Source organism: Liolophura sinensis, chromosome 8, assembly GCF_032854445.1.
Source record: "Liolophura sinensis isolate JHLJ2023 chromosome 8, CUHK_Ljap_v2, whole genome shotgun sequence".
Taxonomy (NCBI): domain Eukaryota; kingdom Metazoa; phylum Mollusca; class Polyplacophora; order Chitonida; family Chitonidae; genus Liolophura; species Liolophura sinensis.
In genome coordinates this window covers 40161120-40188001 of record NC_088302.1, presented here as the reverse complement: position 1 = coordinate 40188001, position 26882 = coordinate 40161120, and the positions used below count along the sequence as shown (strand labels likewise).

Sequence of the window (26882 nt, the reverse complement as noted above, 5' to 3'; positions counted from 1 at the left end):
CTCATGCTCCTTCTCACTATCCAGAGTTGACCAGTAAGTGTACGGCAGACCCAAAACACAACTATGACAACAGTCACGACTGGTCTTCCTACTTTCCTTTGTTTTACACTTTTTCTGTGCATGACACTTCATGGATAGAGTATTTTGATTCAAACCGAATTAGGGAAGTGCTGATGCACTTGGGTTAACAGTAAACTTACCAAGCAATTTTTAGATGGAAAAGAGGTTCAGCATAGATGTGAATAAACGAGGTTGTTTGAAACCGGGTAGGTATTCAAAAGAGATGATCAATAAGAACGCACAAATGGATTTGCTCTTCTAAGGATGTTTTTCTTTTTTGGTTGCATAAAGTAATAGCTAAACATAACTCAGGAAAAAATTACACATTGCCAGAAGTTTGTCAGCAGAAGAATAAGTTTATTTATTTGATTGGTGTTTTACACTGTACTCAAGAATATTTCACTTATACAACGACCTCAAGCATTATGGTGAGAAGAAACCGGGCACAGCCCTGAGGATACCCAAGATGATCTACAGGTTGCTGGATGACTTTCCCACATACCAAGGTAGTAAAAGGAATTCTGATGAGGCTTACAACCCTCACCGCTACCCATACAATTAAAGAAGAAGAAAAAAAACTAAAAAAAACCCTTTTTTTCCAAAAATTTTAATCAGAGAAAAGCACGGTTAACTCTTCAGATTGTAAAGAGGGGCTTAATACGGTTAACATTATTGTACGATTTATTCATTATCCGTAATCTGTGATAAATATCACATCAGCTGATCAGCTACTGTAAGTATGCCAACTCGTCACGTATTTTGACTGGTTCTACGAGTATTGTTCTATGTTCAACAGATCAAGTAATTCGAGAGTCTGTTCAAAGTATTTGAGACCTGGCGGTCCAAAGTGCATTTCATAAACAGTATAGACTTTTTAACAAATCACATAGTGTCAGTGAAGTTTATGTATAGAAGTACACTTACAGAAAGATTGCCCATGACACCAACTTTATATGTATGGTCAGCCCAGAAACCACCCCATCCCTCCCCTCTCATCTGCTGAAAGTGGAAGAGTTTACTTACGCTTATCCTCTTGTTTCAGTCCGCAGACACTACAGAGGTACCTCACCCACGTGGTCATATCTTCTTCTGTCTCTGTGGCCAGGAAGTATGTCCGCTTTTTATGACGGTGGAAAGTTTTGATTGAGAGCAGGTTCTTGAACTGCTCGGAGGCCAAGGATTCTATGATCTGTTCACACTGCTCCAGGTCTATTTGGCCCTTGCGGCGCCGGCATGACTCATCTGTATAGTAACTTAGCAGGTACTGACCAGGTAAACTACCAGCTGGCTTGGACAAGACAAAAAAGCGTCGCTTCCATTTCTACAAAATATAAAGACAATAACATTCTTTAGTTTATAAGGCACTAATGCGTACATGTATGTCTACTAAAACTTTTTTTTCTGAGACCATTCAACATAGGATGCTAGCTAAGGTCTGGTAAGTACATGTAGAAATGTTTAAGTTTTGCACCTGTGTTGAACCAGCAAGAGAAATCTGGAATCACATAAATATACTGTACCTTACCGTTTGTGTATTTCATTTTAAACCATCGCCATACATAATAAAGTCTACTGAAACTTCACTCAACAATCTGCTGACATGAGATGTGGAATTTCATCTCAAGGCTTCCTTAAACACTGTTTTACACTTCAGCAAAAGTGCAACTGTCAAAGTGGAATTTCGTTGGTGTTTTTTTCTTTTTTTCCTGTTTCTCTCACAGCCTAAGTGTGAGACTTTGACAGTAATCTCCTAACAGACAGGTTATAAATAGAGAAAGGCAATAGCCGAGCGGGCTGGTTTTGGCAGTGAGCTGTGAAGTGAGACCTGATGGCAAACAGCATACACATAAAATACACGTCAGTGGTAGATTATTCCACATGAGTTAGCACACACTGGAGCTTAAGTGAAAACAAATTAGTGAATTAATTAGACAACACTGAGATAAGAGAGCGAACAAATTGAAGTGGATATACATAAGGGCCAGTACATTTCCTGATAGATGGCCACAACCTGTCATACACACAAAGTGCTACATACCGGGTCAGTGTTTCCTCCACCTGTTACCTGGCTCCTGTTATACCTACCTGTGTGTACTTGTTCAAATTCCACACAGGATTAACCTCCACCTACTTCATAGATTACAGGTAATCCACCAGTACACTCCAGGTGAGAGACAGGCTGAGAATTCCATTCAACATGCAGATCTCAGTCTACCCTCTCTCCTTCCCACCTCTATCAGATCAGGGTGGGGCAAAGCTCATCCACCTACACTGCCAGTCTGTTGGCCCACAGTTGCTTGTGTACTTAAACCACATTATTCATACATGTAAATTACACAGAGTGGCATTAACCACATCAGCAGGTCTATTAAACCGCAAACACCACAAGTCCATGCAGATGACATATATGTACATTGCCCAAGCCCCTGCTGCTGCAATTTGAATAATATCAAATTGCTATCAAAGTGTAAGAAATGACATAATACATGTATACTGTACTAGCTGCTGAAGCAATTTGAATGATATCATATATATGTCCAGTTATTGGACATACTGTACAAGAATCTTCCTACCTCAGGTAAACAAGCACTGCGTATTCGCTCAGCTGCCAGAAGAAACCATTCAGCAATATTAAAGTTCCATGCAACACCCTAGTGCAGTTCTTCAATTTTATCCACCCAGGACAAGAGTGATATCACCTTTATTGGTGATCATATTGAAATATGACAATGAATCATGTTCATACATTTACGTTCTTTGCATTAATTAGCATAATGCAACGGGCCAATGCTCAACACCTATTACATGACAATATGCCTGGATGTCATAGAGCTACTTCCTGGATAATGTATGTTTGAATGCCTTACTTTAATACTGGAAAGCACTGTCCAATTTACAACGTCCTTGAAACTAAGTCATTTTCTTTAAAAAAAAAAAAAATAAATAAATAAATAACAGAATCATAAAGGCACATGCTTTCAAGAAGTGCGCAGAATAAAAATGATGTTAAATCTTCAGCAATTATCCCCAGTAATCTCACCCCTGCTAAGTCCAGGTATAAGTACGCATTACGCCTGCTAGAACAGCGGCTGCTCCAAGCATACATGTATGTGTCATGTTTGCACTGGATATGAACTAGCAGAGAAAACAATTAAGGAATTCCGAGGAAAAAAAAAAGGTATATGTCCGTGGGCACGGGGAAGTATCACTGTAGGGTTTTCTCTGAGTCTACAGCAGAGCTGAACTGGCCAGTCCATGAAACCATCTCACCCATGCACAGAATGTAGCAGCCAGAGATGGGCCTATGGAGAAAATATCCCTAACCACACTGCTTCCTCCCCTTCAGGTTAATGACGAATTTCCAAATACTGACGTTTGCACAACCCTTAAGCACTTTTAGGACTTGTACAACATTTTGAATCAGCAGTCACACGTACATGTACTTAAACGGACTTACGTCAATTTTCGTCTCCTCTCACACATGCAAACACAAAACTGAATTAACTATGCCGTAACAAAAAAGCACGAAATTTCACATAAAAAAAATGTGGGATCTCAAATGAGCACTGCGATTTGGCACCTTCACACAATACTGGAAGATTTTCTTTAATCACCTCAATACCTACATCCTGCACGTGGAAAGGTCTGCCAGCAACCTGCGGATGGTCGTGGGTTTCCCCCAGTATCCACCCACTATAATGCTGGCAACCGTCGTATAAGTGAAATATTCTTGAGCACAGCGTAATACACCAATGAAATAAAAAAATAAATAAATAAATAAACCTACATTCTCTGAGGAAGAAGCCAGAAATGTACCATCAGAGAGTTAGCTGATACACATACATGTACCTACAAATGGTCTTCCAGTAGGGCATGTATGTTCTTTACTTACACACAAATATTACTTTTCTATCTTATTTTAATTTTAGTTGTTTATATGCAACTAAGTGGCAAGTACAGGTATGTAATATTTTGAACTCAACCAAAAAACTAAATGAGGCCTTGCATTCAACTGCAACACTAATTCATATGCAAGATGTCCTGTTGCATGTCAAAAAAGAGTTGTATCACAATCAAACTGTCATTAGTATTTCCTATTAAAGATTTATAAGCTCTTGATGATCTACAATACAAGACTCCTGTTTGTGTTTATACTTGATCTAGCTGAAGACAGGTATCATAATACAATGAGATACAATGAGCATGTACAGAAAATCCCTTAGAGAGAGCAAGGGCTTCACCATCGTGACTGTAAACCCCCATATAACAGCCTTCGGGGAGGGGGGAATGTTTGGGTTGTAAACTGACGTAAACATGTATTGTAGCTGACACGTACTCTGTCTACCTGGGGTGCTTCCAAGAGCAAGGTTTATTTCTGACCAGTTTTCCTGAAAGACGGGTATTTTAGTAGCCCGTGCTACCCCTGCAGATTGCTAATGGCAGGCAAACTCTACTTAGCAGTCTATGTATAGGAGGCAAATCTGAGGAATGCACGTCATGTCTGAACGCTGAGCTGTGTAATGAAAGAATGGTAAACAGTCAACAATTCCATATCGCTGTGAAATTATCCGTCTAAGTCTGCGTTCCAAGTGGTATCTTCCTCCTACAGACAGCCTAAATTCCAGTCTGAAACTGGCCAGCCTTCCCTCCACTGTACACAAACAATAAACTACGTCTGAGAAAAACATGACATTATTTAAAACAGCTTCAAACACACACAGGTGCAAATGGAGAATGGTGCACTTTGTACAAAAGGTTACCGGGCATATTTTTTACAACATACGCAAAACATCCAAAAGACTGCATGACATCACAGGTACTATTGTTAAAACATCTGAGAGGAAAACTTCAATCTTGCGACTGAGCAGGTGTTACTCGGACCAATAAAACTCTGACAAAAGATATTTTATAAGGTAAACTGATAGGCATTTTACTTCCATGGGCAACTGAGTGTTGTTTGATATATGTAGAGTTCTAGATACTGCACATGTATGTAAGTTATAGGCTGAGAATCTTCTGAACCTTGATGTATGATAAAGAGGAAGATATCATTGTCCCACAGACTTGGGTAATAGACACAGGCATTCACATATAGAGTACTGGCACACATGCTTTATTATTCCATATCCCCACCTTGTATGATATATAGGCCATGTCTCAGCTGATCCTTGTCTATTGTATACAGTATACATGGGATGCAGGCTGCAAAATGTTTTCTACCTGCATATCCTGTTGTACAAAGCAGTTACAATGGTGTCAACTAAGATGTACTCCATCAACTGGTCAGGCAAACCTTATAGAGTTTAAACATGTTAAGTCATTGTATGGTCTTTCAACATGGGAGCAGCTTGTGGAGGCACATATCCCATCACAGGTAGCAGCAATGTCTCTTTACCATAAATAAAGGTGTGACCTTCTTACATAAGGGATTGTACTGGTACAGCCCAGAGCCTGGCTTTGAAGGCTAGATTAACAGGTAACAAAATGTGCTGTGTCATCCATTAGCTGGGACTGAACTCAAGCCTTGTATCTATTAGACAGACTTTCTGACCAGTTTTTGACAACAATATAACCTTAATTGTAAATGTTATGAATTATCCTCGTCATGTCTTCCGCATTGCGTTAATATTTAAGACCTACATTACAAATAATAGTTAATAGGTTATGTTTTTATAGAGTTTCCTTTTTATTAAAAATGAAAGTATTTATGGATGCGCAAAAGTTATGGTCTAGTTAAAGTCATTCAGGCCTCCTACAAACCGAAGGACAAATATCAATATGACAATTAAGTGGTGTAAGGGTTTGTGTTTACAATTCTGGAGTACATTTCCATGTATAAATTAACTGTCAGCATCAGGCGAACCAGCATAACAAATACTGTATTTAGCACCATGAATTTGGTGTAATCCTACCAGCCAGCATTATTAGCCACACGTTCATACAGCAGATATGGGTCACTCAGTAATTACATGTAGTCAAACAGCATATACATGCATACAGTGATTACGTGCTTTAAGTTAACCATCATACTGAAATTACCACTGCCTTAAAATACAATGATGTACGTATTTCACAACACCATAATTGAAACACCTTTAAAATGTCGATGACAGAATTACATGCGCATGTCCATATATATATATATATATATATATATATATATATATATATATATATATATATATACAGAACACACACTGCACTGAACACATGGGTGATGCTGAAAAGCCTTGTTAAAATTCTGACATAATCTGACATTGACTCATGAAGCACAAACAAATATTATTTATCTTTGGAAAGCTATCTCCCTGAAGTTATTATCTCCTGATTTCCCTGAGGTGACTCAACCAGCATGTCTAGGAAGTGTGACTTAATTTATATGTGAATTCGGTACAAAATAATTAAGGTAAAAATTACATAAGATACAATGTACGCACCTTGGTATCTGACTACAGATGTACAGCATGAAGTTTTCTTTTACCATGACTTGACCATTACACTGGATGAATCAAATTTAAAAACTATCTGAAACAAATTTCTTACCTGTACATGGATATACCTGTAGATGTGCTGTATATACTGACTCTAGATACCATACTGTAAATGTTTTTTTTTTAAAATATAAATATACATGTAAAGAGTATACATATACCAATATGGATCTTAACATGCAAAAACATGTATCTTCACAACAGTTTACATTACCCTAACAGTACACTCACCTTTTAGAAGCTATCAGGCAATCCACCTTAGGTGTAACATTACTAGCTATTAAGTCACCGTGTTTTGTTTTTCTCACTGTGTACACCACTGCTGGTTATATCGTCTGTCGTCAGCAATAGAGTACGCTTTGATCCTTACATGTATATAGGTCTGGTCAGGGCGACTCGTGAGACTGTCTGCCGTGAGGTGTGTAGTCAGAGTTAGAACATGACTGAGGCGGAGTGCAGGAAAAGCCCACAGCACATGACATCACTGGTACTGCCCCGTACAGCCACAGGCCTCAAATACCTCAGCTTTTTGAAGTGACCGCGTGCTCTCCAAACTGTTTGTCAACAGCACTCACCTCAACTATCAATCAGCCACTGTGCTTACTCGGAAGTAAAGTGGGCGGAGCAGAGAGCACATCTACAGATCAAGTCTTGAAGTGCCTATTCAAAGTAGCAGCTATAGTCCTATTATAGACTGAATGAAATACAATTTTAAGGAGTGAGAGTGAGTAATGACAAAAACATAGCTACGCAAAATTGTCAGCTTTCGAAATAATCTTCCTAATACATATGCATATATCTTGAAATATTGGTTTATTCTAGGATACTACATTGTACGCCCACAGGTACTCCAAAAAGCGAAAAATGTACATGCCCACATTTTTCATTTGTAAATTTTTATGACACAAGTCACAAAATATGCCAATGTAGTACCAGTACTTTGTTTGATAGAAGCTGTACAGATCAAACAGTTTCCTCAACATTTTCATCCACACCACATGACACAAAATCAAAAAATTTCTGTCCATTATGAAATAATGCAAGACTTGAGTTCCTGTTAAGGGAAGAGTAAATATAAAAGTTTACATGTTAACTCTTTATGGTAATATACAGCTCTGAAGTAGGTAAAGTTTACAAATGTTATACATTGTACACGTCAGTAAATCAATAGCCTAATTCTGCCATTTCTTCAAATATTTATAATGGGGCAAATTAAAGCAATTTATACACCTAAATTATTTGATTATATGGACACTGAACAACAAAAGGTGGAGTGGTGATGTTCAGGGCAAAAACAGTAAGTTTAACTGTAATTTTATCAGTCAGGCAAAGTATCATGCATAAAAAATGAAAATGCAAATGGCATAACAAGTTAAAATGCCAAAACAGGAATTAAAATAGAGCTAGCATACCATAAACCCCCTTAAATACAACTACTTTTCCTCGTTGCCAAAGCCAATCACCTTGAGCAGATATATGTATGCATTTATGTGTGATCAGAATACTTCCGTTTCACGGTTATATGTGTGTGTATACAAAAGAGTATTTAAAGATAAACCTACATATAGAAGGAAACAGTTTAGAAACATTGAATGCGGATAAAAATCTGGCTTAAGGAAGGACAATGTTAGATTAGAGAAAAACATGTCCGTTAGGCTGCACATACGTTTGAAGCATCCAACTCATTAGCTCCTGGGCCAAATTACCCTAGTTCCGCTTCGTATTGTTGTCAACAGCCAACATGACCAGCATGTTGTTTAATTACACCCTGACTCTATTTTCGTCATTAATCTTTTTTTGATGAGACTCAAATAACAAAGTGAGGAATGTACTGATATTACATTTACATGTACAATAGCAGTTCAGTACAACATCGAAATAAAACCAATGAAAATATTACAGCATGTTTAAAAATTCATTACCATGCAATCGCGTTATTAAATGCCGGGAATAGGATAAACCTTGCTACATGAATGTACACATATCGGTCAAAAGCTAAATAATGAGGCACCATCTAAACATAAAACCCGGATATAGGGGACAAAGCCTTAAACTAAAGGTAAATCACGCATGCGGCGTGTGGAGACTAGGTGACATTGCCCTTCATCTGGTGAGAGCATATGGTAGACGGGAGCTGGCTAAGCTGTCTTCATCACCTGCACATAAAACTGATTCAGTGGGGCTTATAATTTGTCTCACTCCGGTGGGTACTGATCTACCAGGTGGCTAGCAGGTATTAACATCAGGAAAGATGAAGATCTACATGTCTGTGAATTTTAATTAATACTTGTAGCACCTAAGGTACTGGAGAAATACACCAGGTCTTTATGTCATACTATGGACAATAGGTCAAGCTGGCTAAGACATCATGTACTGACTTAAAACATCTCAGTTTTTAAACAATCACCAAAAGTTTGGCATTTCCACTCTTTGCTTAATTCTGATTCATTTATTCACCCTGTAGGACAACTGAAGAGTTTTTTGTGCAATTTGATTCAACTTGTTATCAGAAAAACTTGACATTAAAAATATCACTTTACCATCTTAAGGTGCTGCTGAAAGTGAATTATTACAGGCACAGGGTGAAATACAGTATATGTACATCTACCTTACTGTTAAAACATTTAATAAATAAACAAAATTTTTTTAGATTTTCTTAATTTTAATTTTTCGAGATTTTGTAAGTCCATAACTAGGTGAACTACCAAATTCAGCTTCAAAATGCATCAATTTCCAATATCTGCATGTATGTCTCATATATACACACTCTGTAGTCATTTAATAGTGTAAAGGTAAGTCTTAAATACTTTCACAACGTACATGTATGTAGTTAAAAATCAACAGTAGGGGCATCAGATCAAGGTAGTTGTAGTCGTAAACAGTGTGTAAGTAAGAGGCACTGTTCCATGACTGGCAGGTGCCTGAGGGGACGGAGGAATGGGGCTCGCTCAACGTCTGTTACCCGCCTTTTATTTGCTATCGCCCTAGGGGGTATTATCGCCTACGGTTGAACAGTCGGCTAACCAACTGGCAGGCGGAGAAGAATTGCAGCCTTAGCAAAGAAACTTCTAACAAAAGGTAACAAAAAGGGCTCAGGTATTTATCTTCAATTCCATTAGCAGTTAGAATTGAAAATTTCTTTTGGCTAAATGTACAGAAAAGGTAAGAATATGAAAAGAATCATCCTACTGAACCAATAATATATTTCTTCCATCGTCTGCTGAAAATTTTACACCTTGTTTGTAAAGTTTTCCCAATGCCAATGCACACCTGGAATGACATAATCTCTAAGGTAAAAGTTATATCATTTGATTTATTTATTTATTTGATTGGTGTTTTATGCCGTACTCAAGAATATTTCACTTACATGACAGCGGCCAGCATTATGGCGGGTGGAAACCGGGCAGAGCCCGGGGGAAACCCACGACCATCCACAGGTTGCTGGCAGACCTTCCCATGTATGGCTGGAGAGGGAGCCAGCATGAGCTGGACCTGAACTCACAGCGACTGCATTGGTGAGAGGCTCCTGGGTTATATCATTTGAAGAGCTTAATCTATAACTTTGATGGTCCATGGTCTCCCCTCCTTAGAGTGAAGCTTTGTTCTTGTAGCAGTTTAATCAGCTGCTGACCAGTGAGGTCACAAGTTCAAATCCAGCTATCAGTAGTTTTAAGTCAGGAGGTTTGTCAGGTATCTAACAATGAGCACTGGCTTACCCAAAAACCCATCCCCACATGTATCATCATACAAGTGAAAAGTGATTAAAACAGAACGAGAATCCATATGTCCGAAATACACCACTTCCATCCCCCAAACATTTCCAAAACTACAAGAAAGAAAACTAAGAAAAACTGAAATGAAATAACAAGACATCATGTTGTTTAGTTTGGCTTCATATAGACTGTTTCATGGGCCATTCATGGTGTGCATTGATTGCTCTACTCTTACAAGTATTTTGAATGGACAAATGTAGCCATTAGAACAGAATACAGTGTACGTGAAAAAACATGCAAGTACCTGAAAGGGAGTAATTATGGCAAGTTTTGTTGAAAATGGGGGAGGAGTTGCATGGTCAAAATCATATCTGAAGACAGACAGACAAACAGGGTGATTCCTGTACACTCCCCACCCCACCTATTAACTTTGCTGAGGATGGGGAGGGGGGGTATAAAATTAATAAGAAAGAATTAAAAGCAGCATTGGCAATATTTCTGTTGAAAAGTGAACAGCCCACCACACCCTTGATTAATTCCATATATACTGAGCAGAGATACTGGTGACAATATTTCTGTGGGAAGATTGTATATAGAAATTTGAAAAATGAGCACTGGCAATATATTTTTTGCAAGAAGATGCTATATCAATCTGCATACTTCTTGCCCATCATTCTTGTGAGAATATTATCCTCTGTAAAATATATATACACATTTCCTAATAGTGTGCCTTTCTTAGTCCTTAAATGTACTCAATTAAAAAATTTAAAAAGTAAGTCTAAGATTTATTTAATTATTTGGAATTTTATGCCATACTCAAGAATATTTCACTTATAAGATGGTGGTCAGCAATAATACTATAGTGGGAGCAAACCAGGCAGAGCCTAAGAAAAACCCACAACCATCCAAAGGTTGCTTACAAGACTTTTACATGTATGGCCAGAGAGGATGTCAACCATGGCAGCATGAGGTGGACTTGAACTCACTGTGATCGCATTTGTAAGAGGCTCCTGAATCAATGTGATATGTTATTTTTTAACACACTATAAAAAGGTCATGAAGCCCCCTGGTAAAACTAAGAGGTTATATACCAAAATATCATTCTAGATTCTTCACATATGCTTACATGTTTGCTGGCATTGTTCACAAGGAAGCAGGCATTTCACTGTGTGATGACACTTCAATTAGGCAGCAGCATTGGGTAGGCAGAAATAAATCACAGCTTGACCTACTGGATCATAGCTTTCCCACAGCCTGAGATCTTCTTTGGGGCACACCAGGGACCACACAGCTACTATAGCAGTAGGTCAACACTAAGTTAGTGTGATGGGCGAAGCAGACAGCCCTGCTTGCCAGCATCACTTGCTGGAATCTAAAGGTAATAGAGATTGATGAAGAGAGAACAATGGCTTGCTGCAGCACCAGACAAGGTAACTAGAGAGACCAGGATGATTCATACATTAACAGATCTGTTCCCTCATTAGCAGAGCCACAGCTGAGGGGGGAGGGCGCCCCATCAGCAGATCACCATAGTTACACAAAGACACCATGGCAGCATGAGTCAACAGTCAATCATTTTGCACATACATGTGCATATATATGTACATGTAACCACTTCTCAACGAAGGCTAAAAGTAGACAACAACAACATACGGCCAAGTTGATAATTGATATCCAGGGTCCAGGGACAATATAACATAGTATTATAAGATAGAACAATGACATCGGTGTATATGCAAGTTCATGCATCATTCTTACTAGGAATTAGAAATGAGGGTCAAAACAGCAATAGACATGGGCGAACTGGGCTCAATTATAATTGATACATGATTATGTTAAATTAGAACGTGAAGTACATGTACTGGACAACAGGTGCTCGAACCAATAGATTTCAGAGACCTTCCACATTTGAATGTATTTGTCATGTTTTTTTAGCCTTATACATGCAAAAATGTACAACATATCACTGTTCATGTTGTATGCATGTAAGGCTGTCGTCAGATCATTATGCTAGTAGTAACAGTCATCACTCTCACGCACAACAAAATCAAGCCCGATGTTAATGACAAAGACGAGGCTTGATGTCCAAATCCAGCTATTGAAGATTTGGCTGTAGCTTTAAGTCAGGAGGTTAGTTAAGTACATGTATTTGGAATGGTGTCCTCCACCTATAAACAAAATTCTGCCAGAAACATGATTCATGAGTGAAATATTGAGTGCATCTTTAAACCCCAATCAAATAAATACATGTATCTACATCTCGAATCAAAATGAAAATCTGGTTGACTTTAGATATAAACCACCGAAACCTTTCCATGATCACTGCGAAGGTATCCTTGAATGTTTTTGACATGATCAAGTTGACCCAGTTGAGCTTGTCCAGTTTTCTGAAGCTTGAAACCTAAATTTCTCACTTCATAATGGTAAAACAATTTTAAAACCACCAACTCCATTGAAAAAAGGTAACTGATTTGATTTCTATTTTACCATGATGAAACCATAGCAAACTAAAGACGCAAAAACATACAGTATGCATGTATTTGTTAGAAAGTACACTGATGAAGCAGAACAGACTGCAATTGCACACATTTAAGTTACAAAATGAAATGCAATATGCGAAATATAGATATGAACAAAATATAAATGTAATAGAACATGTACATATGCAACTAAAACAGTAACTGGCTTGAATGTACTGAAGTAACCAACACATTGAATAAAAATAAAGTGCTCTGCGCTTGATATACAAACTGCATAATAAATTTACATACATGATCTTAGAGAACATACTTTTACATGTACACTTCTGGTGCATAATATAGTAGTGTCTAAATGATAATTCATTCAAAACACAAATGTACGAGGAAAAGTATTGACTAGAATAGATATTTATATGTATTAAAGCCAAATAATTCCAAGAACATTGGGAGTGAAGACTATATACGGCAAAAGCTTAATAAGAGCAATGAGAGTGATGACCATAAATGAAAAAGACTTAAGAGCATTGGGAGATATAGTGTACAATTACACAAGCTAGACCTATTTACACAATTTACTTTGGTGTGGCCTTTAAACTAACATACTGTAACTCTTCAGCATTTTCAACCACTAAAGCACTTTTCCAGTGGAATTTATGCATACAATTATTATGACAAGGATGCTAAAAATGATTTGTTTGTGTCACCCAAGATGCAGGCTTCATGAAACCTTATGAAACCAAATTCAGGCTTCATGAAACCTTATGAAACCAAATTATTTCTCTACATCCCACAGTTCTTTCAGGATATTTCATAATACTGGTTGCAGAGACAGCCGAAAAGGTTGAAGAATTACTGTAATCAGCGTTTACATCAACAAAGTTAAAGCAAAAAATTCCACTCACTCCAAAAATTCCCTTCCTAAGATATTCAGAAATGCTGTTTGGAGAGATACTGAGAACAATATGCAAACTCATGCTTTCCAAAAATAAATATCTTCTCTTTCAAATGTAAACATGCTGAGATAGTACAACTGTTCTAAACAAGAGAAAAGCACATGACAAACCATGCAATGGTTTCAGAACAAACAGACCTTTCTCAAAACAGAAGAAAATCAGCAGACTTCAGAAAAGAGGAAAAACGAAAATAAGAACTGAAACAATGGACAAAGCAACTCTCAGATCATGAACAGAAACGAGCTAACTTCGCACACTCTCTATCCCGAGCATGTGACAAGCAGGAAATCTGTCTTCCTGAAATACTAACTGACCACTCATGTCAACTTTCTGCAAACAACAGGGCATCCCAAACTTACAATAAAGGACTACGTATGCATTTACTTACTTCAATAGGCAGAGTCCTGCATGACTGTTGAAAAAAAAAAAAATGTCAAAAAATGGAAGATTAATCAATCCCAGAGTATCTAAGAGTATGACTATTTTATAAAAGAACGATGACTGATAGAAACATAGTCATCTCATTACTGAACACACATATTATACAACAACATGTAACACCTAAATACATGTAATCACACCATATACTGGAGGCTTTGGAATTTCAAGTCATACAATGTAGGCCTCAACATGTACATATACTATGGTAAATTTTCCCTTAACCAAGCTGTAACAAACAAATATATATATATATATATACATATATACAAGACCTCACTCCAATCTGACTACAGTCTAACTACATGTATTCAAATATACAGTAACATACTTCTTTAATAAATATGTTCAGAAGTTCCAGTTGTTAGAATTGATATTTAGATCTAATCTTTTTTTAATAACTACATGTTAAAATAAATAAAATTTAATGCATGTACAGTGGCTGTAATATGTATGCAGGTTGAAGCATGTGTGTACAGATAACATGCAGTTCATGTGCAGATACATGGCCAGCTGGTGAGATGTTACAGTTGCTTGGTTTTGTGGTTTAGTATAGTTCAGAGTTCAGTCAGCAGATGATGCCTGGTCAGGAAGCCCTGGTACTGACTTCCCTGGTTTACCACATCAACTGGAGATCAAGTCTGGACTGTCCAAAGGTCCAGGGGGAATACAATGAGGATAAACAGTCTGCACGGCTGCTGGTGTCACACATCCAGGGGCTCATTTTACAAAGTTGTCACAACGCTGTGTGAGGTGCATGTCACATGTACCATTTTGTCTTCACAATGTTGCCATGAAGGTTATGAATGTCCAATGCTTCATAACACACTGGGTCCCTACAGGATATTATGGTACATACAATACAGGTATTTCCTTGAAGGCAGAAATTTCTCACTAAGATTAATCTAAATATTCAAGAGTGATGTAATAAACAATATACAATAATATGAATAATATTAGTGAGTGAGTGCTCGGGGGTTAGAGTCGTACTTTAACAATTTTTCAGTCATATGATGACGAAGGAATCCTTAGAGCGCATGCAATGTGCCATCTTGTTGCATGACGAATTTCCACAGCTCTTTTATCTAGTTTTGCTTCACCTTACCGACGACAAGTAAGCCGACCCACCAAGCCATTATACTGATATGGGTCAACCAATCGTTGCACTATCCTCTTCATGCTGAGTGCCAAGCGAGGAAAACTCCCTCTTTTAAGGTCTTAGGTATGACTGGAGCCACGGTTGACCATGGATCTACCGCTCCCAAAGCAGACGTTCTAGCAACTGTGAAATCGGGGCCGGTAATATGAATATGAGGTACTGTCCTTAAATCACTTGTGATTCTGAACTGCCAGTGGAAGATCAGAAGGGTCAAACTACATGTATCAATATACATTTGTCAAGAGATTCCCAGGGTTTAAATCACAGCAGAAAAACTTATATTTAATACCCTCTTGTTACACATGCACTCTTACATGTAGCTTCACCTACATGTAGCATATTGGATTTCTCATGAAAGAAAAAAACTTTTTTTCAAAGACCAAATTACACAAACCAGACACACACCCGGCCCAAGTCCCCATGGTTCCACCACAAGGAAGTGCCCCTCTCTTAATACACAGGTACTAACAAGGTTTTACACTGCTATCCATTCCTGATATTTGTATATGGACATTTAACCAGCATTTCCCAAAAATACCCAAATCCAGGCTTAGCCAGATAAGGCTTTGTCAGTGTTGTATGCCCACCAATACAGAACATCTGGCCACTAAAACTTAACAGAAAGGCTTTTGAGTTAACAATGAAAGAAATCAAATTTTACAATACTGGCTGGCTTCAAGTTAGCTTATACAATGGTATTTTGAGAAGTTGATTCAAAACATACATATAGCACAATACATGCAGCATTCAATATCCACTATACCTAAGTATGACTACAGACTTTCACCTTCTGCTTTCAGGAGCTCAATAGTTGTACATGTATATGGCATATCGGTTTGAGGCAGTTGATCTCCAACAATATTTCAGGCAAGACCAAACAAACACCCTTCATTTAGTCCGGTCAACCCTATTACAGCCACCATCGAAAAGCTAACAGAATCTCAAAAATTCTGTCCAAGGTTGTGAATTGATCAACACTCGTGTTTGATGCAACTCCAAACATACATATACATTGTCAGCAGCTGGAACTCCGTCTTAAGTGCATCTCTTACAGAGCAACCCTGTTACCTCTTAAATTTTAAAAAAAAAATCTAAAATCAAATGAGAAAAAAAGGAGCATTATCATGACAGAAATAAGGCTCCAATTAGCAATAATTGCACTACAGCTTTAGAGAAAAGTGCACCGATGAATATTAAAAGCAACCACCTGGTCCTTCAAAGCTTGCTTTCCACAAAATTGTTTCCCCTGAAACTTTTGGCTGACAGAGTTATCTACCCTTGATACACACAATTCAGCCACCCATCCACCTGAAGTTGATGTTGACATTCTTACCATACATGTGAAATCGTTCAAATCTGGTGGAATCATCTTCTTAAAGAGATTTAATACATCACAATATTTGTGAAAAACTTGATGTACATGTATTTGTGAATTTTCTTCTCCTTACGTCTAGCAGCAAATAAAGGCTTCGTGTTCGCACCTATCATTCCCTTGTCAACCCTAAACATGTACCTGAACATGCAATGTCCATTTATTTTACTCAAGAATCTTTCACTTTAAATTAATACATGCATTTACATGACTGACTGCAGTTGATTTGTGTTTAATACTGTTTTGAGGATTTTCACTTTACATATTACTGTGGTCACACTAGTGAAGTTTTTATATGAATGTATGAAATCAAAGTACCCAGAAAATAAAAACCACTGTGTTTTGCCAGGTGCATGACAAACATACTAACTTATGGCTACAGTCCACATAGTACGATCTGACCTTATTATGGGTCAAGGGCTTGACAGTCGCAGTAACTGATACCATGCACCAGTCCAAATAAACATGATTATTAAAACATGATTACCGACCATAAAAATATGACGATTAATTAGGTACACTTACATGTAGTTATTTCTTCATGGATGTAAATTACTTGGAATTGTTGGTTACATGCCAGGTTATAGCTGTCAGGAAGCAGGAGAGCCTAGTACACATGTAAATTTACAACAATTAATCTGCAGAACGTCATACATGTACTTAGAAGTGAAGTGTCAGCAAATAGCAAAGTATGACGGAATCCTTCGTTAGCAGAACCAATACTGACATTATTAACATGTTCATGTAACTCCGGGTTTGTGCATCAGATGAAATTACATTGTAATTTCAGTCCTGCTATTTTTATCATGTCAAAACTTCCAGCTTCATACACAGTTACACAACATTACTCAGGTTCTGTACTTCCTATTTCTAAATTGTTGTAACAATATTCAGATAAGGAGTGGCAATTTGAATATTCAGGCTTCACATCATTATACTAGGTCTGTCAGTAATAGCAATCAGGACAAAATTATACACTGTACATACATGTACCTCACTGACAGAAATACTGACCGAAGTTTCATCACTGATATTAGATATCAACAGAAGTCAGGAATAAAAAAGATCACCAAAGCTAGACAGACCTCCCTCACACATACAGAAATATATATCTATATACATATACACATGTACATGATGAACCATGATGAATAACGGACATGTACATGTATCTGTCAGAGTTTTACATTGCAGTTTTTTTACCTTGTTTGTTCAATTTCTAGTTTTTTATGTTATTTGTTTCAATTTCTAGTACCAGATCTAACTTTAAGTCAAATCTTCAATTTAGTACTTAGCCCAAACATAGTTGCATAGCAGTACATTAAATATGAACTAAGTCTACTGCTGTTATACTTTAGACTTTGGACAACTACACTGGCTGCCGAATTTGGCTAAAATTTAAACATATAAAGTATTAGCTAATACCAGTATTAGCTAATACACTTTTGAACAACTGGGCTCAGCAAGACATTTAATACCTGTCACACAGGCATACATGAAGCCTTGAAATCAGCAATGAGAATCAACTCCAACATGGATAATATTAATTCGTTTAAGACAATCATAAAATATCTAAACACACCTGTATTACATGTACATGTGTACATGCCACATGTATTCATATTTTGAGGGCATCTAAGACCCCATTACCCTGATCACAATAACAAGTATATGTACATGTATATTATATATTCAATGTACACAACTTCAAGTGCACATGCCTATTACCCTTGGCCCATACAAGACAACCGGAGAGATAAATTACATCAGGCATTTACACTTTAACATGTATCTATATTGCCAATAAAAGTTTACAGAAGTATGTAATCCTTGAACAAGCTGACAAATCATGTGCCATGTACATTTAAATGAAAACACAGATGTTCTAGTAATAACAGAAATAAAACTTTCGCAGCAGTTCATGCACTTCTGACTGTCATACATGTACAACACTCTGTTTGTACTGCTCTACTTCCCAAACAAGGAAGTAATTTGTTATATCTACATCTCCAAGTCAAATCCTGCTGTATAAAGTTACAGTCCTTGTGTACTTGAACATGGATGCTGATGCATATACTTTAGAAGATGACAATACATATACATGTATTTTGACAAACCAGTTTAAATTGTTGTTTTATGGAAGGAATAATTCTTTTTTCAGTGTCCGAAGAGAGTAGGAAAATACAACTAAACCTTGAAAATCTTATTTGTGAAAAATGTCGACCATCTCAGCAATTTTTCCTGTTGAAGACATGAATTTCAAATGATTGGAAAGCCTTAAAATACAAAAACATCATAAAACACCAACATCCGCCAAAATAAAAAGCTGGATTTTTTCTCTTATTTTTATTCCATTTTTTAATTTTTTGAGTAAAACACACAATAAAACTGGTGTGGCCTATCAAGCATGTCGGTATGTATAATGTGACAGCCCTGTGACCTGCACAAGATCCCAGAATCGGTCAAAGATCAGGCTACCAGCAGAATACCTACACTGCCATATAATACAAAAGTATGACATGTACCGTACAATGTATACGTATTCTTGTTACAAACAAAACAATCACTGGTAATAACACAGATTATGTACAAGTCTGCAAACATGACCAAGAAACATGTCCAGGATTTACATTTATATGTAACCAGGAAGCACTGCCTAAAAATCAGGAACTCCTTACATGTTCTTAATGGTTCATGTGTAAACAGCTGGCTTATAGCTGTGAATCCATCACTGACACACATGTAACAAGCTAGCTTAATTCTGCTCTCTACTAATCCTTTCTGCATGGACACACATATACATGGACATGTATTCAAACTCACATCACCATGTCGTCCCTTCGTCATGAACAAGGTTAAATAAAAGCCTTTATCAGGGTTTGCACAGGTATATGAAAATGAAATTCAAGGAGTTTTCAAGGAGTTTTTCCAGGTGTTTTTTGTCATTTTCAAGGCTAGTTTAAACATACCATGGTGCAAATTATAGACTATATTTTAAGTCTGAATTACAGAGGCTTTAATTTCCATGCATGTATATTGAATAGTACGCTTGCTTTTGCAAGAAATATCTGTCCTTCACTTCTGTAATGCGACACATTCTTTGACCCAGCCTTGGTTCAGTCAAAAAACATGAATGTCGTATATCATTATGCAGGGCTTCCTCTGGCTGAGTATTTTTTTTTAGCCAGTCACTTTAGCCACTCATCAGATTTTGTAGTAAATACTATATTTCTTTAGCCATACTTCCTCAGTGGCCATGACTCTTGTAGGTCTCCTTCTGTAATTCGTTTTTATCTGCCTTGGTGTAGATGCTGGAATCAGCTATATCTGGAGTTCATCAAACGTTACATTTAGAACTACTGCCCTCAAAATAATGGACCAATGCTTGGCAGCATGTTTTTGTTTTTAAAAAAAAAATCAATCCTTTTTTCATCCTATCTGTAGAATCCTAGTAAAATGCAATTTCCTCTATCAGAAAAATTTGTACGGAAATTAATTTGTAAATTCAGTTATTTAAATGCAACATCAGTGCATTCACAGCCTGACAGGAGAAAACCAGACAGCATACACATTTATATAACGGCACATATTCTGAAACATTTAATTTACTTCGGATCAAAAAAAAAATTGTTTATTCAGTGGAAAAGTTTAAATTTTTCCTGGGAGGTAACTTCATTTACAGGTGTAACTCTGCCTTGATTTATTTCCCTTGATAATTTTTTTTTTTTTTTACAATTGGCGATGAACGGCATCCGCCAAAATGCCATGCTTCTCATTCTTTATTTCACAAAAATGATTTCAAGCATTATTTAATGTAAGTCAACTTGCAACCATGCTGAACCCCCTTTGACTTCTGTCAAGTAATCACCATACAACTGTGTTGTTTTTTCGCCGAGATGAGGCCGTTTGAAATGAAAGTAAGTGGATTATTTTCCTAGGAAAAATTGCGAAAATCTGCTAAAAACCCAAGAAAACTCTCATGATAGATTTTGTATAACGTTTGTATTTTTTCATAAGTAAACAAATTTGTCGTCAATAACATTTGCATTTTTTCAAATTTTACTGCCATTTCAAAAAAGTAGCTCTAAATTTGCGACAATGGCGAGTACCAGCGCATGCCCTAATTAAGGGAGAATTATTAGCGAGCTCCCGATATACAGACTCGGCCGTCAGCAGACAATATTTAAGTTTGGGACAAACTAAGATTTTCAAGGAGTTTCCGGAGTATTTGTCTTTTTTAAGGACTTTCAAGTACTTGAAAATAAAATTATATTTGTCAAGCACTTTCAAGGAGTTTCAAGGACTGTGCGCACCCTGTTTTTTGTATAGTAGTTTTAAGCCATTTTTTAGCACGTTTTAATCTGGGCCTACACCCATATAAAGCACACAAAATTTGTTCTGTATGCCACTCTCTTATTCCATCAGCACTTAAATCCTTTAAAGCCAATCTTGGACACACAAAACAGTACTGCATGCAAACCACGATAAACCCTCACAAGACCATACAAGTAAAATGTACATCTACCAGTCTACAAGACTCGATACCCTTTGGCTAATCCTAACCTTTAATATGATCATTGTGCTAAATGTTCGGTCTATGCATGTGGAGAGGCTATAGCCATTCATACAGACAGCTGTTTCTGGGGGAATCCAACAGCACTTGACCTGTACAAGCTGTATATTAATTGGAACATTCTATCATAAGAAAGATTTAGCCAACAGAATGATAGTTACAGTAGTTTGTACCACCTGGCATACATACACAGGACTACATGTAATTTACTTCCCAAAACCATGGATATTAACACTGGTAACTTTTAGCTTTAATTAGACACAAATCAGGAAATTCCTTGACTATTTTAATGTATGAGAAATAATCAGCTAATTAATCCAGTTCACACCACACAGTTGAGCTGTATAATTACTAACGATAACTATCAAACTATCAAAGTCCAAATATTTACAACCACAAACTCCAAATTAAGTTTCTGGTTCAGATTGAGTTAATTATCTTTTAAACACTGGCTATAACCTATTGTTTTGAGTTTAATTCTGCTTTAGGGACCAATGCTTTTGTGAACGTGAAAGTATACATGATATACCGAATATATATATATATATATATATATATATATATATATATATATATATATATGTGTGTGTGTGTGTGTGTATGTGTGTATGTATATATAAAAGAGACAAAATTTAATTTCATTTGAGGTTCATTTCTGATCAGGATTTATTGTTGGTTCATACATATACTTTTACAAGTATATTATCCTTATCTGAGATATAGATTGTATAAACAGTTATAAACCATGGTGATGCATGTTCAAATGCTGGTTGTTATATTAAAGGAAAGAAAGGAACTAACATACATCATATCAAAAGTAAACATGTGTAAAATACAGAGACAAGGCTAATCCTCCTGCTCACAGGTATAGCATGAAACAGTTATAAACCATGCATGTTCAGTTGATGGTTGTTATAAATATTAGAATAAAGAAAGGAACTAACAAATATTACATAAATAATAAACATATATTGGTCTACAAACACAGAGGACAAGGGTCATTCTCATCAGAGGTATATATATGTACTGTAAATTATTTATTATTCCCTGGAATTTATTTTCGTGCATTTACTACAAAGATGGGCTGATGGGAATTAATTTTCGCGTAAATAATCAAGGAAATAATGGGGAAAAAATCATAAAACTGTTTAATTTTCCATGTTATAATATGGCCGAAATTGCTGGAACACCTCAAACTGATATACTCAAGAGTGGCTATAATCCTGTTTTATTTCCTGTGGTGTTTGTAATCCGCAAAATCTGGTTAAAAGATTAAAACAACATGGGATGGATTATCACTGAATGTAAGAAGAAGACATTTGCACCTACTGTCAACAGTATTCAAAGAGCCTAAGAGGTGCCACTTGTTTTCGCACCGGCCTTTGACTGGCGAGTGAGTACTTTTAATTAATTGGCAAAATGACCTGTCATTGTACTTATGTCAACGTGTATCAAAGCGACATTCACTGGAAGCCAGCAAGACTTTTCTTTGACTTTCCTGGCATACCGAAGATTGATCAAGCTGAATATAAATTGACTCCCACCTTGTTCTACATGTATACCCAATAAATCTTATCACCATAATTTGAATATTTTTAAAGCCAAATTTTAATTTAATTACAGCCAATACACAAATGACTAATTCGGCTTGACACAGATGCAGCCGTTCATGGCCCGCTCAACGATACGGATATATTTTCGAATGCAATTCAGTCCTTATCCAATAAATGGAGTATTTGTACCAGAAAAACACAGAACTGAGTTTTTTTTTACCCTAATTTTCAGCTTTAACTGAATTTTACCACTGAATGGCAGGGCCTAATTTTGACATGAATATATGAATATGAACGTATGAATCCTTCATCAGTGTACAAATGATCAATATACAAATTATCAATGTATATAGTATAACCACTTGTATATATCTGTATATCATTATAAACATGATAATGTATACATTACATATTTATTTGATTGGTGTTTTAAACCGTACTAAAAAATATTTCTCTTATATGACGGCGGCCAGCATTATTGTGGGCGGAAACCGAGCAGAGGTCAGGGGAAATCCACAACACTCCTCAGGTTGCTGACAGACCTTTCCACTGACTAATACTGTTGGAGAGGAAGCCAGCATGAGCTGGACTGGAACTAACAGCTTGTGACCACATTGGTGAGAGGCTCCTGGGCCATAGTGCCATGCTGGCATGCTAACACGGAGGCCCCAATACATCACATAGTAAAATCATATTCAAGTACATGCATGTATATATTACTTCATTATGCATTACGTATCAATTATCAAGTACATAAAATTTCTACACAATGAAGGCTTAAAGCCAGAATTGAAGATAATAAATGAAAGTGATTTGTTAACATTTGACTGGAGTTTTCACAGCCAGCATTATGCTTGGTATGTTTCCGAGGAAGCCGTGCCGAGCCGAGCCTGCGGAATACATGCAAGTGATGTTGATTGGGTAAAACACATGTTTATAAGTAAACGATTGTAAATTCACCTACTTCAATGTCAATATTTTAAACAACACACATGTACATGACGGTACATGTACTAAACCTGAGTACTTAAGTTATGGTTCTCTTTGGTTGCAACAGTCTACCTTTCAGTGCATATGTGCATGTACATGTATATGTTATTTATTCTCAATAGATATAACATGTATTCATTTATAAGAGAATACATATAAACACTTCAATCAAGTAGATTTTTTTAAAATTTTTATTTCTGTGCACATTTAAGCATAATATTGATGGTAGAACAGTAGAAGCCCACGAGGCAAGCTAGACTGTGACCCTGCTGTGAAGATTGTGGCAGACTGTATTAAAGTCATGTACATGTAAGTGGATTGGTTTAATGAGCAGCAGGGTCCAGGAAATGAGGGAATGGCCACAGTCTACTAGGTTAATAACACACCAGAGGCTTAAGCCTTAGGACATCACATCATAAAATGAATTAAAACTTCATTAAGACAACAATTCTAGTATCATTAAGAGACACATAGAGTAACATGAAGCCTGGCAAATTTTATCAGGGTATGTAAATAGCTGATACATGTAAGTGTTAGTAAGTTCGTTCACCAAGGATACATCTTTTCAATATCAGCTGGTTAAAATAGGCTATAAAAGAGTAAAGTGTATGTATGGGTCCTTATAAAGGATCTGAAATTAGGAAGAGAAACAGGATGTCAGGATGTCAATTAAATTTTTGAAGAACAAACATAAAAACGAATGTTTCACACATACAAATAAAGATTGTAAGATCCCACTTCACTCAAAAGTACATGCAAAACATTATATCATATTAAAAGAATATACATGTACATGTAAATAATGTCTGTTATAAATGCATACATTCACTGACCTGACCTGAATCAGTTTGGTGCAATTTACAGCTTACTTTGAACCAATATTTGCCTCAAACCTTCTGAATGAAGCAACTCAGAATGGCCTAAATTGGCATGCTGTATATATGTCATCACCACAGTTAGAAACATGAGTTTTATCTGATTTTATCTTTATATTTTGTTTATTTTTTTGTTTGATTGTTGTTTTTTGTCATACTCAACAATATTTCACTTATACAACGGTGGCATTATGGTGGGAGGAAAACGGGCATAGCTTGAAGGAAACTTACGACCATCTGCAGATTGCTGGCATGAGCTTGCCATTATGCCTGATCTAATAAGGCCATCAAATAATGTCTTCCACTCAACATATCAGGAGCTACTATTATGCTAAATAATCAATAATTTGTGCTGTAAGAGCTATATTTGACTCAACTTGAGGTAGCCTGCTATACATTGTGATACATTTTGGACCTTTGAGATCAATCGTCTCATCAACTCAAACACCACTTTACACTAACTGCAGGTAATGTTCCCGATGCAATGATGTGTAATCAATGCTGACTTAAAATTAATGTCATTTTTACCGACATGACACATTTTCACCAGCTGATCACTGAATGACTTGTTTTTTTAATTGACGTGTGCCATCAAACTTTAAAAGTCCACACATTTTTCAAGCACATGTATATCCTCGCACAAGTCAGCCATACTACACATGCCCTCAACACATGTGGTCGGGCATGTTCAATGTGTCTGTGCACCATGATATGTGATAATTCCAAAATGACCTAAATCTTGACACATTACTGGAAGGAGAATGTTTTGTGCTTTAGTACTATGATGACAAGGCCTGATAAATCGACATAAGGGACTATGAGCTACACCTTCATGTAGAGAACTGAGCACTTCTTTTACATGCAATTATATTTGTGCCTGGGGATTTACATTGTAATTAACAAATTTTCAGTCATATATGACAATGAGGAGTCACAGGCTGAGCCCATCTTTCCAAATAGCCCTCAAAGACTTCATTCATTAATTTTCCTATACTGGCCTAGCATCTTTGGAGTCTTGAAGCTAAATTTGTTAATTTCACATTCTACGTAGGTTCTGGCTGATTGTCTGTATTATTGGACAAGTCACATGGAAATAAAAGACACCAACCTAAAGACCTGATTTCCGCACTCACCACACTGCCACCATATGTTCCTACTCACTTTAGAATAGATTTATTACAGCCAAGAAGGCCTCCACAGAACACACTCAGCGGCCATTGACCATCTTGACCAGCTATGTGCATGTCCTGCCTCATTGTGGAGCAGTGAGAATGAGACTTGTTTGATAACAAAGACAATCGGCCTGGACCTTCGAGTACGAAATTAACACTGTTAGTGTCAAGACTCCAACGATGCCAAGCCAGTGTGAGAAAAGGACCAGACATGACACCTCACCAGTCACAATGTACTGACGCAGTTCAAGCAGTCCTGTTTCCTTGCTCTAACCTCTCAGTATTCAGCACCAAACACTTTACCATCTTTAAAGTTTTTGGCATGACCTGGCCCAGGTTTGATCCCAACTTTCAACTACAAGGCAGACACTCTTAACTGTCAGGCCACAGAAACTGTCCTTTAATTATGACCAAATGTGCAAGAAAACAGTTAAGAAAGATTTAAATGACAAATGGGGGCAGGTACAACCAAATCTATACTCTGATGGACAGAACAGCTGATCGCTTTTGATTTGTGCTAAGCCAGTTTGTTAGCTAAGAAAATTATTTGAAAATTGTCACTCATAATTAGATTGTTAACAATAAACTTACCGCTCGGAATATTTTCCATGCCCAAGCTTTTTCTCCGGCGGTGACTTCACCATAAAACCAGAATGCATCACTGAGTCTTTCGAATTCATTTTTTATGCTCAGACTTGATTTCTGGAAATCTGTCAAAGCTCAGATTTTTACCAAACTCGTCCACGTTTTCCACACAGTGTTGATCATCGCCCGGATAGCTTAGAACAAGTTGGAGCGATTTGTGCATACATCAAATTAATGATGGCCACAGCCCTCTAGATTTAACTTCCCCCAGACTGAAATACTGTTAATGTGCTCGGAACTGCATCCAGAAATGACATTGAAGGCAAATATGGCCACTCATAGCCTTCCGGTGTCAAAATCCAAGTAATTATAACTCAACGTTTCTCATTGGTCAATTATATCTGTCTTGTCCAATGAAATTTCGCCTTGTAGCGTGAAGAATATGATGTCAACACAAAAAATCGAAAG

General features: G+C 36.9%; 1 protein-coding gene across 1 annotated transcript in view; it reads right to left on the bottom strand.

Annotated features, from left to right (window-relative positions):
* LOC135473515 (GRB2-associated-binding protein 1-like) overlaps positions 1–26882 on the bottom strand; it is a 37642-nt gene that overhangs the window by 9569 nt on the left and 1191 nt on the right. The window contains exons 2-4 of the mRNA XM_064753365.1: positions 26421–26539; positions 14086–14109; positions 1084–1381 (exon numbers count right to left, since the gene is read on the bottom strand). Coding sequence (XP_064609435.1) covers positions 1084–1381; positions 14086–14109; positions 26421–26539 — 441 coding nt within the window. The remainder of the gene's footprint in view (positions 1–1083; positions 1382–14085; positions 14110–26420; positions 26540–26882) is intronic.